The sequence below is a fragment of the Lytechinus pictus genome, chromosome 4 (genome assembly GCF_037042905.1).
Source record: "Lytechinus pictus isolate F3 Inbred chromosome 4, Lp3.0, whole genome shotgun sequence".
NCBI classification, from domain to species: domain Eukaryota; kingdom Metazoa; phylum Echinodermata; class Echinoidea; order Temnopleuroida; family Toxopneustidae; genus Lytechinus; species Lytechinus pictus.
In genome coordinates, this window is record NC_087248.1 from 19,883,294 (window position 1) to 19,899,430 (window position 16,137).

The window sequence follows — 16,137 nt, forward strand, 5'->3', positions numbered from 1 at the left end:
AGCCTAAATTGCAAATTGCCCCGTCCCCTCTTATCTAATGAACTTTATTGGTTTCCTTAGGCACATTAGCGTCAAACGAAATAGAAAACGGCAAGCGTCTAACTTTGCTCTCATTAAACTTTACGATATGAATGTAAACACGTCCTTGGTATGGCATTGACATTTTCCTTTGAACTTGACTAGACTGTTTAATGATCACTTGATACTCAAATATTGATATTCCTTTGCTTATAAAAAAAACACTTACTTATGCACATAAACATGCACACATGTGTGTTATTTTAGAAGAGAGACAAAGTAGATACAAAGGTCAGAAACCTTGAAGAACGTGGTAATGTATATTTGCAGAGCAGAAGGTCGAATCTTCGGAGTTTCTGTAAATGTTTATGGCATTTTCAAAGACCTTTTAAAGTTCGGATTTGTTTTATAATGGCCTATTAAGAGCTGAAACTTGGTAATTACTTTTAGGGTGATTTTTATATGGGGTAGATTTTCTTAGCACTCAAATGGTTCATGGACTAAATGGCTATTGGACCATCTGGTTATCAGACGAAATGGTGTAGCGGACGAATTTTTCAATTAGACCATGTGGATAGTGGACGAACTGATGGTAGACCAAATGAAAATAGACGAGTTGGCAATTGGACGAATTGGAAATAAACCCTTACAAAGACCAAAAAGTGACAAATCAGAACTGTGCTCTTCGATTTGCGACTGACAGTAAACATTCGTGCTACGGTGCATGCGTTGTCGCCCACGAACCGTCCCATTAAAGTTGTAAACTTTAGGAGGTGAGGAATTGGCACCCCTGGCACCTGAAAGGATAGCAAGAGAAACATGGCTTTCGACGATCTTCTACCCACACTTGGTGAGCTTGGTACCTACCAAAAGATCATCTCCATCCTGTTATATGCCTTTAAATTTCCAGCAGCTGCCAATGTCTTGGCGATAGTTTTCATCGCTGCACCGACTGAACATTGGTGCTCGGTAAGTAAAATGAAAGCACAATTTGATAGCTCGTGTTGTCTTTTTTGTTACACCGGCTACACTAGACATACCATTAAAAATAACATGACATATTATTTAATAGTACGGGGCAATGTTCAGATGTATCGATGGATTTTAAAGTTATTGATCAACCCTTTGTTCTTGTTTTGTTGACAAGTTCGCGTAAAATTTTGGACATTATTATTTTTTAAATATTAAATCAAGTGCGGCATGAACCGCCTCTTTCAATATTTTCAAATATTGAGAATAAAGAGAGAGGAGAAACAGAGAAATACATGTATGAGGGATAAAAAATGAATAACAGTTTAAAAAAGATAGGCCTGAGCCGTGCAATAATATCCGTAAGATATCTCTATTATGCTACCAAGAACAATTATGATGTCGCATTTAGATCTACCCTCCCACTTAAAATTGTCTTGGCATCGGCCTCTCTCCATCTAACAAAACCTTCCTCTTTATTTTTTCTAATCGAACTGAATCTCAAATTTTGTATTTCGCCTCACAAGTTTCGGTTGAATTCTGATTAGATTACAATTTTTTTATTTTCGAAGCATTTCTTTTTGCACACAACCTAAGCGTAATGTAAGAAGTTTTAAAAATACTTGGAAAATCGACAAATATTTTGGATCGATATGTTTATATTTTATCACATTTCTTCTGCTCTGCCGTTTTATCCCTCTTTTCATTTGTCAACATGACATATTTATAATTTTTATCAGGTATCGCATTGGGACAAAGCCAATTGCACGGAGCTGAGATTAAATGAGAGTGAGTGTGCTTTCTACAAGAAACACCTTAGTATCCCTCATAAAATAGCAGACGACGATACCATTACTTACGATCAGTGTCGCAAGTACGACGTAGCGCGGTTATCGTTTGTTGATGCAATGACGTTCTATGCGGAAAACACCAATCAGAGCGGAGATGTTTATGACGTCATATCATGTGATGAGGGATGGACACATGACAGCGAATTATCGGGGCTTACAATAACCCAATCGGTAAGTGGAGTGAATACTTAATCCCTTCTTAAAATGAATAAGGTATTCTTTGTTAAATCAAATGCTTTACGAAGAAATGACACCATTCGCAATCAAACAGTTCAAACAGTTCTCTTAGGCATGTTTGAGGTAAGGCCGGGGGGGGGGGGGGGTAAGTATAGTAAGTGAAAGGGTATGCATAGAAGTAGTTCAAATATGACTATTTTGTCTATAATTGATCAAATCTGTCACAAAATTAGTTCATTTAAAAATAGTAATATGTTTAGCTCGGATGCGACTATTAAGACCCCACGAACTCCCATGTATATGGGCGGCAATATGGGCCAAAAACACCATGTTTTTGATCGTCCTTTGTTTGTTTTTTTATCGTCCTTTGTTTTTGCAACTATCCTGTTTGTTTGTAATTGTCCTTTGTTTATTTCTACCATCCTTTGTTTGTTTTTAATCGTAGTGTCTGTAATCGCCCTTTTGTTTGTTTGTAATAGTCCTTTGTTCGTTTGACATGGACCTTTCACCGTTCGAAGTTTTTGTTTGTATTTATATCCTTTGTCTGTTTTTGACTGTATTTTGTTTTAGTTAATTTTGCCCTTATGGCCGCCCATACATGTATGGCATGTTCTGTCCCTAAGAATTTATTTTATTCTTTACGCTGCTACTGATTATTACAATTGGATAATAAAGCGTAATCCCCCAAGTTAAAATCGTGACTATCAATATATCTGGGAGAATTGGGCCCGATTCACCTTTTCAATGTTTTTGTTTAATCTCGAATCATACCGATAGTAATAAAATAGTAAGGAAGTAGGAATAATATAATCAGATCATTATCGTACACTACAAATTTGAAATTTTATCATAATAATTAAGCAATGTATCCTCTGAATTCATTATTTTCTTCATTTTCCAAACAGTTTGACCTGGTTTGTGACCGGAAATACCTGATCAATCTATCCCAATCCCTCTTTTTCGTTGGCGTACTGATCGGTTCTGCAACCTTTGGGGGAATAGCCGATAGGTAAGTGGATTTGAATTTGGTTCAATCCGGGCTCAGAAAAAAAAGGATTTCACTGTATGAAATGTGAAATATTGTAATTTTCTCTTTGTTGTCAAGTGAAACAAAGTTTTCGTTCCTCTCTTAACATGTTAAAGTACCATTGTTTTAACATTTTTGGGTTCAGTCAAGTTGGTCATTACCGCCAAATCTGTAGAAATTGAAATGTTGTATAATTCAAACAATAAAAAACAAACGAAATAGTGGATGATGTGATCAGTTTCCTCATTTGCATACCGACCAGGATGTGCATATAACTATTTTGTGAAATTAGGCGAAACTTTAAAATGTCCTAACTTTCTTATTTGACATCCGATTTTGATTAAATTTTCAGTATTATGTTTGTTGGATTTTTCTCTTTTTATTCTATCAACTTTTGCTTGGTGTGGACTTGTCCTTTAAAGCTCTTATGAACTGCGCCCTCAGCGGGCCCTGCACAATATATATTTTATGTTATATCCTACATAAAGTAAATCCTGTATAGTGATTGGTTCAAGTAGCATCATGTGACCGAATATATTTCAACTATGATGTTGCGTGACGTCAGACCTCGATATATTTTTGGATATATACCAATATTCTGACGTCATTATTTCACAAAACTGGATATCACGGCGCACCGGCTTGCGCGCTCTCTCCCGGGCAAGTCCAGCGCGATGCGTCAGCGCAGACACTAATCTGCGTTCCGCTGAGCGCGGTGGCTCGGAGAAAAGTAGGTAATTCAATGCAAGTAACAGGACTTTGCATGCTCAGCGCATAGATTTTGGTTATAAATCATTAAAAGTAGAATATAAAACAAATATATCAGGCGTTTCATTCGAAAGCATGGTGGGAATCATTAATCCTCGGTTGGACTGGCAAAACTACTATATTTCCCTCGGGGCTTCGCCCCTCGAGGAAAAAATAGTAATTGCCAGACCAACCTCGGATAAATAATTCCACTATACTTTCTCAAAGCCTGATATATTTGTTTATTATCATTTTCCTTGTAAGTCAGAATGTCCCAGTACAAGTCTTTGGTATACTCGGTCGCCGGTTGGGGACCGAACCGACGACCGTTCGTGTGACATGTCGCTATACCACTGAGCCGGTTCATTGTCCATACGTTTTTGTGTATATAGGTTGTATTAGTTTTCCGCTCTTTCACCTTCATTAATGGTTTGTTTATTCTGGCGCTTTCTTTCTTTTTTTCAGATTCGGGAGGAAAGTGTCTCTCATCCTTTGTAACGTGATCATTGTAGTCTCTGGGGTGGTTTCTGCCTTTTCACCAAATTTCATTACTTTGGTTGTGACGAGGTCCGTCGATGCTGCAGCCTGTTTTGGGTCAGCTATCATCTCATACATTATAGGTCAGTCGGCAAACTCGCGTATTTTAGCTTTCTGTAACCATGGTAACGTTCAGAACCCTTATAGGCCTTAGGCTGATATCTATACTAGATCCAATATTTAGATCCAATTCTTAAACATGGCATTATTCGACTGCAGGCATCAGACAGGTACAGATTTGATATAAAGTTAAAACCCTAGCCTAGGCTAGCCATAGCCATAGCCTAGCCTAGCATTTTGTCTTGTAATTAATGGCAATTTGATGAGTGTTTAACATGTTTTATAAGAATTGGATCTAGATATAGATCTAAGCCTAAGGCCTATATAAGGATACAGAAGACGCAAGTCATATTGGGGTCCGGAACTCTGGTGGGAAAAATAATTTCGCGTCCCGCTTAGCTGAGAATAAGACCCCTGGGACCCGTAACACAAACTTTTGAGATGGATTGCAAGTATGAAGGAATAATTTTAATTGGTTCCGGGTGTATGCTACGATGGTCTTGATTGGCCATTGCAAGTTAACAATGGATTGTGCAAGATTTTGTGTTACAGAGACCATGCAAACAGAAAGAACTCGTAACTGATATGATGGTACCCTTATCACCAAATCATAGCTATCTTGCACTGACGTACAGATGGGAGATCTTGGAGACCATGCCCCACAAAAATGAAATCACGACTAAATACCCTAAAAAATGAAGTGCTAATTTAGCACTGACAGAGCTAAATTAGAAATGGACTTTTTAGAGTAAAGAATAAGAGAAAAAAATGAAAGGGAAAGAGTGAAATATTTTATTATCCTCTAAATCCCCCCCCCAAAAAAAAATATTTTGACTAATTGCGCCATTGATATCTATAATTAATCGATAGTCTTCCGTTTCTGACCTAGAGGGTTTTATGTGCTTGAGTTAGACGGTAAATCGGACATTTTAATTTCGAATTCTGGACAAAGTTCTAACCGCCTTTAAACTTCATCGTTTTTCCCTGCAGCTACGGAGTTCATTGGCCCATCTAAACGTGCATTCGTTAGCGTCATCATGACGACCGCATTCCCAGCTGGGTATCTTCTTCTCACATTATACGCTTATTTCATCAACAATTGGCGTTACCTTCTCCTTGCATTACACCTAACGTTTGTCCTCTACTTCTTTGTGTTCATGTAAGTATACATTTCTTGGGGTATTATTTTTATATTGTTGATGGTATGCTCCATGTTATTTTCAACGATTCTCAGTATTTCTTCTTCTCATTCTCCGTTGCATTGTAGGTTGCACAGTTGCATTGTCCTATTTCTCTCTGACTTCTCTTCTTTTCTTATCTTCTACTTTTTCTCTTCTATCCTCTATGATCTCACTCTCCTCCTTTCCTTTTCTCTCTTTTCTTCTCGTACAGTTGTGCAATACATATTTTAACAGTTATGATTGTTTGTCAAATGTATTATTTATGCCATCTATTGTATTAATGTTTGTTACTTTATGCCCGAAAGCAAATTGTGTGTATTATTATGCATGACAATAAATTATCTTGAATCTTGAATCTTGAATTGTTTCTTCGGCTTTTATGTGATAATGGCCCCTCTTTATAAGTTAAACCATTCCTAGAAAAAAAACCTAATGGAATAGACCCTAGATCTAGAAAATCATGACGCTACGATTTACAGTTCACTATTTTCTGTGACATCTTCAATAATTTATCGTTATAAGTACCATATATACGTGCAAAAGCCTAATGCCAATAGCACTATTATCATTATCTCACATGTATATTGTTAACTAATCCCTGGATTTGGTATGATTACAATGATGCCGAAGTCTACAAATCCGTCCTGGTTTGAATTATACGGTGACCTGTAATATACTCCTATATTGATTCCACTATTTACATTTTAAGATTTAATTCATTTTCTCTACTTGTATAGTATGTTTTGTAACATATCAATACAAGAAAAATAACATGGAGATACAACTACAGTCGTATCAAAACCTTAATACGGTGATATGGGGATTTGTAATCAGGAAATAGATTAAATCAAATCTTAAGTAGTGAACCGGGATAGGGAAAATTGATTTAATTCATTCTATTCCGACTAGCATTTATCTTCGTCCGATTTGAAGGTTCTTACATGGTACACGATATAAACTAAGAATGTCAAAAAGGGTGATGTTATATAAGCCCACTCCCTCTTTGATTCTAGTTTCGTTCCAGAATCAGTCCGCTGGCAGATCTCCAAAGGTCGATACAAGCAAGCCCAAGAGACCGTTAGGAGGGTAGCAGAGATCAACAAGGTCAAACTCGAAGATGATTTCTTCTACCAACATGACATTTACAAACCTAAGGTAGGCCTATTAAATGATTACCTTAAAGTTGCCCAGTCTTGGTTAAAAAAAATACTTGTGAAACTATATCTGTTATCGAAGTATCTCATTTGATTGGTTCGTGCATTCGGAACTAGTCCGTTTGATCTTCTAATCGGTTAAGGGGAGTAATATAGATTTTATGTGGAGTAATATCTCCAAGAAATATTCCGTTGTTTTGTTCTGAATCTTATACAAAGGGTCTGTCTTTGATTGTATTTTTTCGAACGCCTGAAATTGAACATCCGTGTGTGTGAGGTTAATTTGGGCGCGCTCTCAGCCAGGATGAAAAACGCGGACACACACATGAAGTTCACGTTTGGACCGAGGACACACAACTTAGAGGACGTCCTCCATTCGTTTAACAAACCGCCCCTATTGCGCTTGCATAGATGGGTATTTCAGCAGTTTGAAAAGTCCTCGATTTGCAATGATATAAGATGTCCTCGGTTGTATAGTACATTGCAGATATGACAATTGATTGAGCAGGTTCCTACTTTCAGATTACAGATAGCACGATTGTGTAGATAATACTTAACTGAAATTCATGTCCTCGATTTCTGTCAATCTTGCAGGCCCTTCTTGGGTCAGTAGCGGTCGGTATGTGTGCTCATGTGTAAGTTTGTGTGGCCTGTGTGTGTGTTTTTGCGCGTGTTGGACTGTGATGAATATGATGGTTATTAGCCTTAGTGATAACACCTACATAGAAGACTAAAATTTGAGAGTAAATTTTCGCCGCGAGGACAACATCAATTAGTGATGTGTCTTAAATACATGAGCATCGCTATACAAATATCCTTATCAATAATCATAATTTTATTTTCATTACCCTCCTCATTGTCCAAACAAGGAAACTGGGATACTTGAAAAGAATCGTGATCCGAATCTTTCCGATCTTTTTCGAACACCTATCTTACGGAAAAGAACGATAGTATTGATCATCGTTTGGTAAGTGCATCGATGCTGATAAGACCCCCCCCCCCCCACCCGGAAAAAAAACAAGCTGGATTAAGAGAAATAATGATTGAAAATTGTAAAAGTATTCTAAATTCACATAGGCATAAATTGAAATGAAACTGAGACATTGACAATAATCAAATATCTGTATCAAAAATCTATCAAGAGATATTTGAGAATTCAATCGTCCACACTGGTTGATATTTTGTCTTCTAGCTGGAAAACGTTCCAAAACAGAATATATTAGTTGTTATTTTATTAATCCTATCATTTGCAGGATGGCTAACAATCTGATATTTTACGGACTGCATCTCAGTACCGGTAGCTTCGGGGTGAATATCTACCTTAGCTTCCTAATCTCTGGTATAGTAGAAATGGCTGCGATGCTGCTGTTTATGCCAATGATCGAAGTGATCGGACGTCGATACAGTATTATCGCTTGCCTCGCCATATCGGGAGTTGCTAGCTTTGTCGTCATTTTTACCCGTAAGTCAATCAATCGATTCAGCATTAATAGCATCACATCAGGGGCACCGACATCCAGGGGAGGGGGGGGGGTGGGAGATGCCTCGCAACTTTTTAGGTAAGGGATCCTTTGTGCAATGCCATACCCCCACCCTTTCCTGGTTTTCCGGTAGAATGTGTGGGTTTTTTTGCAATGATTTTATGTACACAATACATCGGGGGGGGGGGGGGCAGTCAAATATATTGCTGTACACATGCGTGACCAAAAACTCGTATAAAGGGGTGTTTTTTTTTCAGTTTTGGACGCGGGCCACGCGTGCACTCGTTTAGGGTATCAAAAACACCGATTTTTTTTTAAAAGGGGTGGTTTGAAAGACTGGCCAATGGTCAATCGCGGGGTCAAACGTATTTAGGGGATGTTTTTTTTCCAAAGCTTTTTTGTAAGACTAGCCAAACGTATTTAGGGTATTTTTCCCCCCAAGCTTTATCCCTGGGGTCATATTCTGGCGTGTTTAGGGGTCAAACTTTGTAAGTAAAGCCCGCGAAAAACTCGCTCGTTTCGATTTTGCACACAGAGAAAACTCTTTTAGGGGCTGTTTTTAAATAATTTGGTCACGCATGTGTACAGCAATACATTTGACTACCCCCCCCCCCCCCCCGATGATACAATTCAACTATTTTCATTGTATGTGAAAGTAATTCATTGAAAAGTATTTTTTCCTCGCTCGTTTTGATCACTCGCGATTAAACCAATAAGGTTGAAATTTTAAGATAAAGATGATTATTATTAACGATGATCACCTATGTATATATTCTTGCAGATATTTCTTTTTGATCAAGTCAAATGAACAATGAAACATCTCTGATATCTTATTTGTATTGTTACTCGAAAAAGTATGATATTGTATTGATTGAATTCAATAAACACAAAAAACAAGATAGGAAAGTGTGTGTACATACTATCATATATATGTATAATGTATACACACACACACACTCACATCCACACAATAGAAGTGAGGTCTTGGGGAAATTGTCCGTAACAAAGTTCCACAACCAAACACATTATCATAAAACAAAAGGAAGAAAAAGAAAGGAAAGGAACCTCAAATAGATTTTCAGTTTAAGAGGAAAATGTTTTTTGCTCGTTCACGCCATTTTTTTTCCAGAAATGAAGATTATGAAGAACGAGGTCTATACTGGAACGTAGTTGTTGCCTAATACGTGCCTCAAACGTGAATGAATTATTTTTAAACGCCCTTTAAAGACCTGTAAAGAAATACATAAATATTATGTATCAAATGTATACATACGGATGGACCGAGCTTCTATGGCAACAACATAGACATTGATTTTTCGGGAAATAAATATGAAAAGATCGACTTACCTTTATTTACAGCAGTCTTATTGACATCACAAACTGCAATCTTTCACATCCATAACGGCTTCTTCAGTGATCACAATGGACCACAGTTACAATCCAAGTTCAAGTTGAATCCTAGTAATGCACTGTGATTAATACAACTCACACGTTGTCATTCAAGTTTCCAAATATGTTGCTTCGATTATTAAAATTATTTTTGAGATATTTTCAAAAAAATCTCTAAGCACCACCTTTGAAAAAAGGCTCAAAATCTCATTCTGGTTGTGACATACCGGGTCGTGTGGTCCAGTGGTTAATCGCAAGGTTGTGAGTTCGAATCTCAACTCTGCCATTGTCTCCACTTTTATAAAAAGGCCCGAGAGTGATATCTGTCGTCTATAACGTCAGCCACTATGACTGATTAACCTACACGTAAAATGTTTCTTAGGTAATTGGTTATATACCAGCTTGGCGTTTACCATCAAAAATGCTGTCCTGCCGAGTTCTTACGGGAGTTACCTAAACAGAAACAGAAACACTGGTAGGGATAGTGGTATGTAGCTTTGGCAGAGCTGCATTCAGTGTCTGACCATGGACCTAACGAAATGGGCATTGATCGGTTGGTTAATGAATTCACTAATGTGTGATCAGGGAGTTGGTTGGAACTCTATAGTCACTTATGCAAAACGCATTGATGGGTTTCTGAAGCGTAACAATGGGATTCTGAACATTCCACTTGGCTTTGAGCCTCCATACAACGCACCGTTCTTCTGCCGAGGTGATTTTAGGGACCACAGAACCAGTTTCCATTGTGTTAATTTTTTTTTTTTTTTTGGGGGGGGGGCAGATGTAAGCTAAACATTAAGAATGCCATAACTTGTTTATCCTTCGTCCGTTAATTCACTTGATTTGTTTCATTTTTTCTCAGAAGGATATGTTGCATGTAGTTTTACAAATGATATGATTATATTTCCAATGTAATTCAGGGAATGGAACTGTCACAGCGTGTCCATATTTGTTTTTGTTCTCTAACAGCTATTGGTGTGGCAAAAACCAGCGTTGCCATGGTGGGCAAGTTTGGTATCGCCTGCTCATGGGCGGTAGGGCTGATATATCCTATCGAGGTATTGCCAACGGTAACAAGGTAAGACCCCCCCCCCCCGAAAAAAAGAAAGAAAAAGAAAAAAAACATAATAACGAATAAACAAATAAGAATGAAATAGTAACAATGAAAAAATTAAACAATTAATACATAACAGATGTTACGTAAAATGTAATAAATAAACCACAATCAATGTACAATTAGTCAAATTGAATGAAAACGAATAACGCCTATAAAAACACGATGAGATGGTAAAAAGAATACAAAATACTTAAACGTTTCGTTTTGTTATTTATTCATGACTCCGAGTGAAACATCCCGTAATATTTATTGTTAAAATTCGAATTCAACGCAAATAATTTGTGTTAATACGGACATAACTTAATATGATTCACAACTATGTATATATTGAAGGGGCGAGCTCTCATACCATACCTCGTACTCATACCCTTAAAACCTCTACTTCTTTTCTCATGACAAAAATAAAGGAGTGTGGGCGTTGGAATCTGCTCATCGGCATCTCGACTGGTTGCTATAGCAACCCCTCTTGTACTCCTCCTCTATGACGTGTGGTCGCCCGGTCCTCTCGTTCTTCAGACAGCAGCCGCGATGCTAGCAGCGGGCTTATGCCTCATCCTCCCGGAAACCCGGGGCAAGAAGCTCCCCGAGACGCTCGAAGATGGTGAAACATTTGGAATGTAAGTTGAATCCGCAATGACCTATCTGCCTCCGATTCAAATTCTAAGTAGAGGGCATTCAGGAAAGCCAAATCAAACTGAAGATTTGTGTTTATAGACGTATGGGAAGTAAATTTTCAACCAAAACCCGTTTAAACCCTGCTAAAAGTACAAGAACGATCAAGTAACGTTATATAATCTTAAGCCAGCCGCAGACTTTGCGAAAGTCTCGTATTCATAGCGATATTCAGAACTTTGATCATTAAGATTTTCCAAATTGGAATATTTTTATTATTAAAATGGAATAATCTTTTTCTTTAAAATCTGATCACAAACGGATTTCGCAATGTAAGCCGAGCTTTACAATTGAAAGCCGTTTGTTCTGTTCTATTTTATCTAGTACCTATCACTAGCTTCGAGTTAACCTAGATTTATGCATGAAATTCCTGCATTCAATCTTAAAATGAATTGAGATAATCAATTGTGTTGATAAATAATGTCAAAATATTCTTGACAATTGTCATGGTTGTCCCAAATTGGATTTCATAATGACTTTTATGTCTTGGATCATTTGGTATTTAATCGTTTGGAATGAACAAACGTCACAAAAAAGGAACCCACGGTGTAACACAAGTTATTTTGAGTTGGAAATGAGATTAATTCAATATCAGCCTGTCCTATGTTTTGTTCTGTCAAAAAATAATAATAATAACATGTCAATTTATAGCGCAGTTGCTATGTTTATATACCAAACTGCGATGTGATGATACTTGGTATCATATTATTAGCCCGGTCGTAGGTCAGCCGCCGTATCTGCGCTATTAAAGCGTCAAAGAATAGATCATACCGGGTACCCATCACCTCTCGTGGGTCGAATTCAGCACAATGTGGGCCCGAATGTGGGTAAATATCTTGCCGAAGGAAAACACGTCATGGCTGCAGTGGAATTCGAACCAACGTCCCCCTGATTTAAAGACGAGAGTCGTAACCACTAGACCATGACGCCTCTATATGGGTGATATGTAGGATTTGGAAACTTATATTCTGTTAAACAGATTTTGCGATATTGCACGAAAATCTTTTTTGATCAGATGGCAGATTTAGCTTCCTGATATCTCATCACGATTATTTAGTAAATAAGGTGTTCAAAAATTCTTTTAAAACAGTCGTCGAGAGAGGGCGGTAGATAATCAAGAAACGAATACTCCATCTTCAAAGAGAATCGACGGTTTCAATTGAGAGGAGAAAAAAAAATATTGGCTAATAAATAATATACTGCTTTCACACCAAGGTACGATCGCTGGGTATGGTACCAGAGACCGCACCCAGCGACAGATGAAATCATGATGTGAAAGCATTTCATCGTACTCAGCGACCGATCGTTTTGGTAAAAAAAAAAGGTCGGTAGCCGAGTACGGTCGGAGAGGTACTTCAGTGACCGATCGAAATACCCTATTCATCCTTTGTGATGTTAATAAGATAAGATTTTATTTTATACCCTCTATGGGTATGAGAGAACAACATATAAAGAACATATATCAAATTATTTTAAAAATGTATGCGTACATTGTATGCGATCAGTTATAACTTCACATCAATATAATATAACACATTATACAATATATTTACACAAGAAAACAAACTGGTCGTTTCACTATAACCTATCACTTCGAGTACGAAATGAACTAGAAGTAATACATGAGTTGAGAATGCATTCTTCTTTCTTTGGTTTGTAACAAAATTATATCATAATGAGGTTATGAAATTTATCATATTTTTTTAGGACGCCCGGTTTTTTGGTATACAAATCTTTTCCATGACGGGGGGAAGGGCACTTCCATTAACTAATGGATACCAGGCAAAACCAACGAAACGCTTAAAAATGATCTCCTTTTCATGATTGGGCACGTTACGTACGTAACGTAATAAGGGTGTAAAAAACACACACACAAAACAAAGTATATATTTCGCTAGGAAAGCTACGTGTTCACGGTCAAATTTGAAATAGTTGGCCGTTTGAGGCAGACGGAATGTCAAAATATAAAAGGACTAATATTCTTTATAAAGGATGTACTTTGTGTCACAACACTACGTGTTTAGAGTCCGATTTGAGCGAAATGTGGGAGGTTCGGCGGTACTAAACCCAATGTAAGTAAAGGTAAAGTTGACGTCCGTGACTTAACAATTGAAATATCGATGTACTTGTTTAGGGGGTCAATTTAGGGAATACTTGTTAAGGGTATCGTTTTGTTTTGAATATTTGTTACGGGTAGGGTTTCACACGCCAGTACTTCTTAAGGGGTGCATTTTCAGAATCTGGAAAATACTTGTTTAGGGTGCTTTTCGAAACCCCATGATCGCGTCTGGTATCCAATCGTCAATGGAAGTGTGCCCCCCCCCCCCCCGGGTTCCGTGACCAATACACTTGGGAACTTCAATGCACGGCGGATACTCTGTGTTAGCAATAAACTTTTTATGAAAAAGGACAATTAAACAAGTATAGATATCCGTCTCCTAAGTCAGAATAAAGGCAAAGTGTACACTGCCTTTCAGAATGAGGGATGTTATCATCAAAACGGCATTTGGTAACACGTAGTGCATGTGATCTACATCTGAATTTAGAAAGTGTAATAGCATCTTTCTTATTTAAACACTGTAAATAGTTTTCATATTAATGGTTACTTTTAAATAACCTGTAATTTTAGCAAATACGATTCGACAACACAGCTGCATAACCTCAATTTGACAATATGTGTAACAATCCTTACTCTCAAACCATTACATTGATCAAGCTAGAAAGTTGATTGGCCAGATTGATTTAACGTATTTTCAATTTATTTCAGCCAATAAGAGTTAAAATCTGTAAGCTCACCTTTATGCAACCTAAACATGAATTTCAATAGCACACTTGAATATCTGTTCCCTTGTCATTTAAAATTTTCAACTACAAGCCAACTACTCTACATTTAACCATTGACTTCCACGATTTAACATGATTCAGAATCGACTCCCGTCCTGTCTCCGGCCCATAGACCATACAATGCGCATAGCGTAACTGGGGTTACATTTGTTATTCCGAAGGTTCGAATATTCGTTTTCGGACTAGCGAACCTTCCGAATAACGAACCTTATTTCGTTTTCGGACTAACGAACCTTCGGAATAACGAATCCTATTTTGTTTTCGGATTAACGAACCTTTGGAATAACGAATCCTATTTTGTTTTCGGATAAACGAACCTTCGGAATAACGAATCCTATTTTGTTTTCGGATTAACGAACCTTCGGAATAACGAATCCTATTTTGTTTTCGGTTTAACGAACCTTTAGAATAACGCAAAAAATGTTCGGATTTATAAACCCCTTTTCGTTTTCGGATTAACGAACTTCGAGTTATAGGCAATTTACGTGTTTCGGAATTACGAACATAATAACGAACCTTTGGAATTACGAGGTGTAACCGCGTAACTGTGTATCATTATCAAATTTACTTTGTCTTATTTTGATATCCACTATGATTTTGAAGGATCAATCAAAGATACGCAAGTCTTTAAGGGGGGGGGCAAAGTTAAAAGAAATGTATTTCAAAGGAAAAAAATATTATTATAAATGTGATCAGATACAATCAAACATGAAATAAAAGCGTAACTAAGTAAAATATAGAGAGCAATGCTATTTATTTGTTTAGTTCGAAAATGATGAAAATATGCAGCGGACACATCCACTTTCTACTCAAATAGGACTGTCGAAAAAAAACCTAATCGGCTAGCAATTTGATAATTCGTAGTTCGTATAATGAGGAATTAATAACATAGTCATCATGGCAACTACATCCATAACAATAAATCAGATAACATACAATTAGAAAATAACGAATAATTTCTACTACATGCTGTATGAGGCTATGCCCCTGGCAAGATATATTCACTGGATCATTTAATGAGCACTGGATTTGCCAACAACAGCTAAAGCCGGCATGATAATGCTTCTAATATAGATTTGCTGTGAATTCTCTGGAAAAGTACTAGTACATGTATGAATCAAATTATTGTTATCATTATTATTTAGATATATATATATATGTATATACTTCTTTTTCTCCCAATCATTGTTATTTTTCAGAAAGATGAGGGAGATTTGCCACAGCATGGAAAAATTGCCAACAAAACTGTGAACAGCTTCAACTTGGAACATCTTGGAAAAGGCCTCTCTTCACGAAGATGGTTACAACGATTACACATTTACATTACACTGTTTTACGCAACTAAATTCCTGAACTTTGATTGGCTATGGACACACTATCGTTACAAATTTTATACAAAACGTGGCTCCAGAGTTGTCGCACGCATACAACCCGGAACGAATCGTGTTTTTTTCGAAGGCAAAATAAAATTCAATTTCCTAATAAACTCCGAAATTAAAATTATTTCAGCTGTTTAAATGGCATGTATTACTACGCCAAAGAGGCGGATCTAGAATTGAGCAGAATAGGGCATGGCTGTACAAAAATAATGTCAAAGGTGACCGACACAGAAGCCTTTGCAAAACAATGACAAGCCCCCAAAAATGGGAAGTCTGTTGGTCTTATGAAGGAGAGGGGCAGGACAAGACCCCATCAGACCCATGTATCAGCCCTTAGTTTTTTAATGTGTACAAGATTTAATTCTAATACATCTTTTACATTGATAACTTGGGTCTGTAGGATGCCCCCGAGGTAAAACACTTCAGCGATAACCTTCACCTTTTATAAGACTAAAGATTCATGTAAGCGTTTCGACGAATGCGTAGCAACTCCATTCTACAACATCATTTGCCATATTAACAGTTATCATACAT

The 16,137-nt window shown here is 37.2% G+C and overlaps 1 protein-coding gene across 1 annotated transcript; it reads left to right on the forward strand.

Moving 5' to 3' along the window:
* The first annotated feature begins 359 nt into the window (after positions 1–359).
* LOC129258331 (solute carrier family 22 member 13-like) lies at positions 360–15,861 on the forward strand. The gene is made up of 11 exons (XM_054896619.2): positions 360–987; positions 1,728–2,009; positions 2,921–3,024; positions 4,255–4,409; positions 5,377–5,545; positions 6,581–6,722; positions 7,591–7,688; positions 7,975–8,183; positions 10,561–10,669; positions 11,116–11,325; positions 15,424–15,861. The coding sequence occupies exons 1-11, from the start codon at positions 838–840 to the stop codon at positions 15,473–15,475; spliced, it is 1,680 nt and encodes a 559-aa protein (XP_054752594.2). The 5' UTR covers positions 360–837; the 3' UTR covers positions 15,476–15,861.
* The last annotated feature ends 276 nt before the right edge of the window (positions 15,862–16,137 follow it).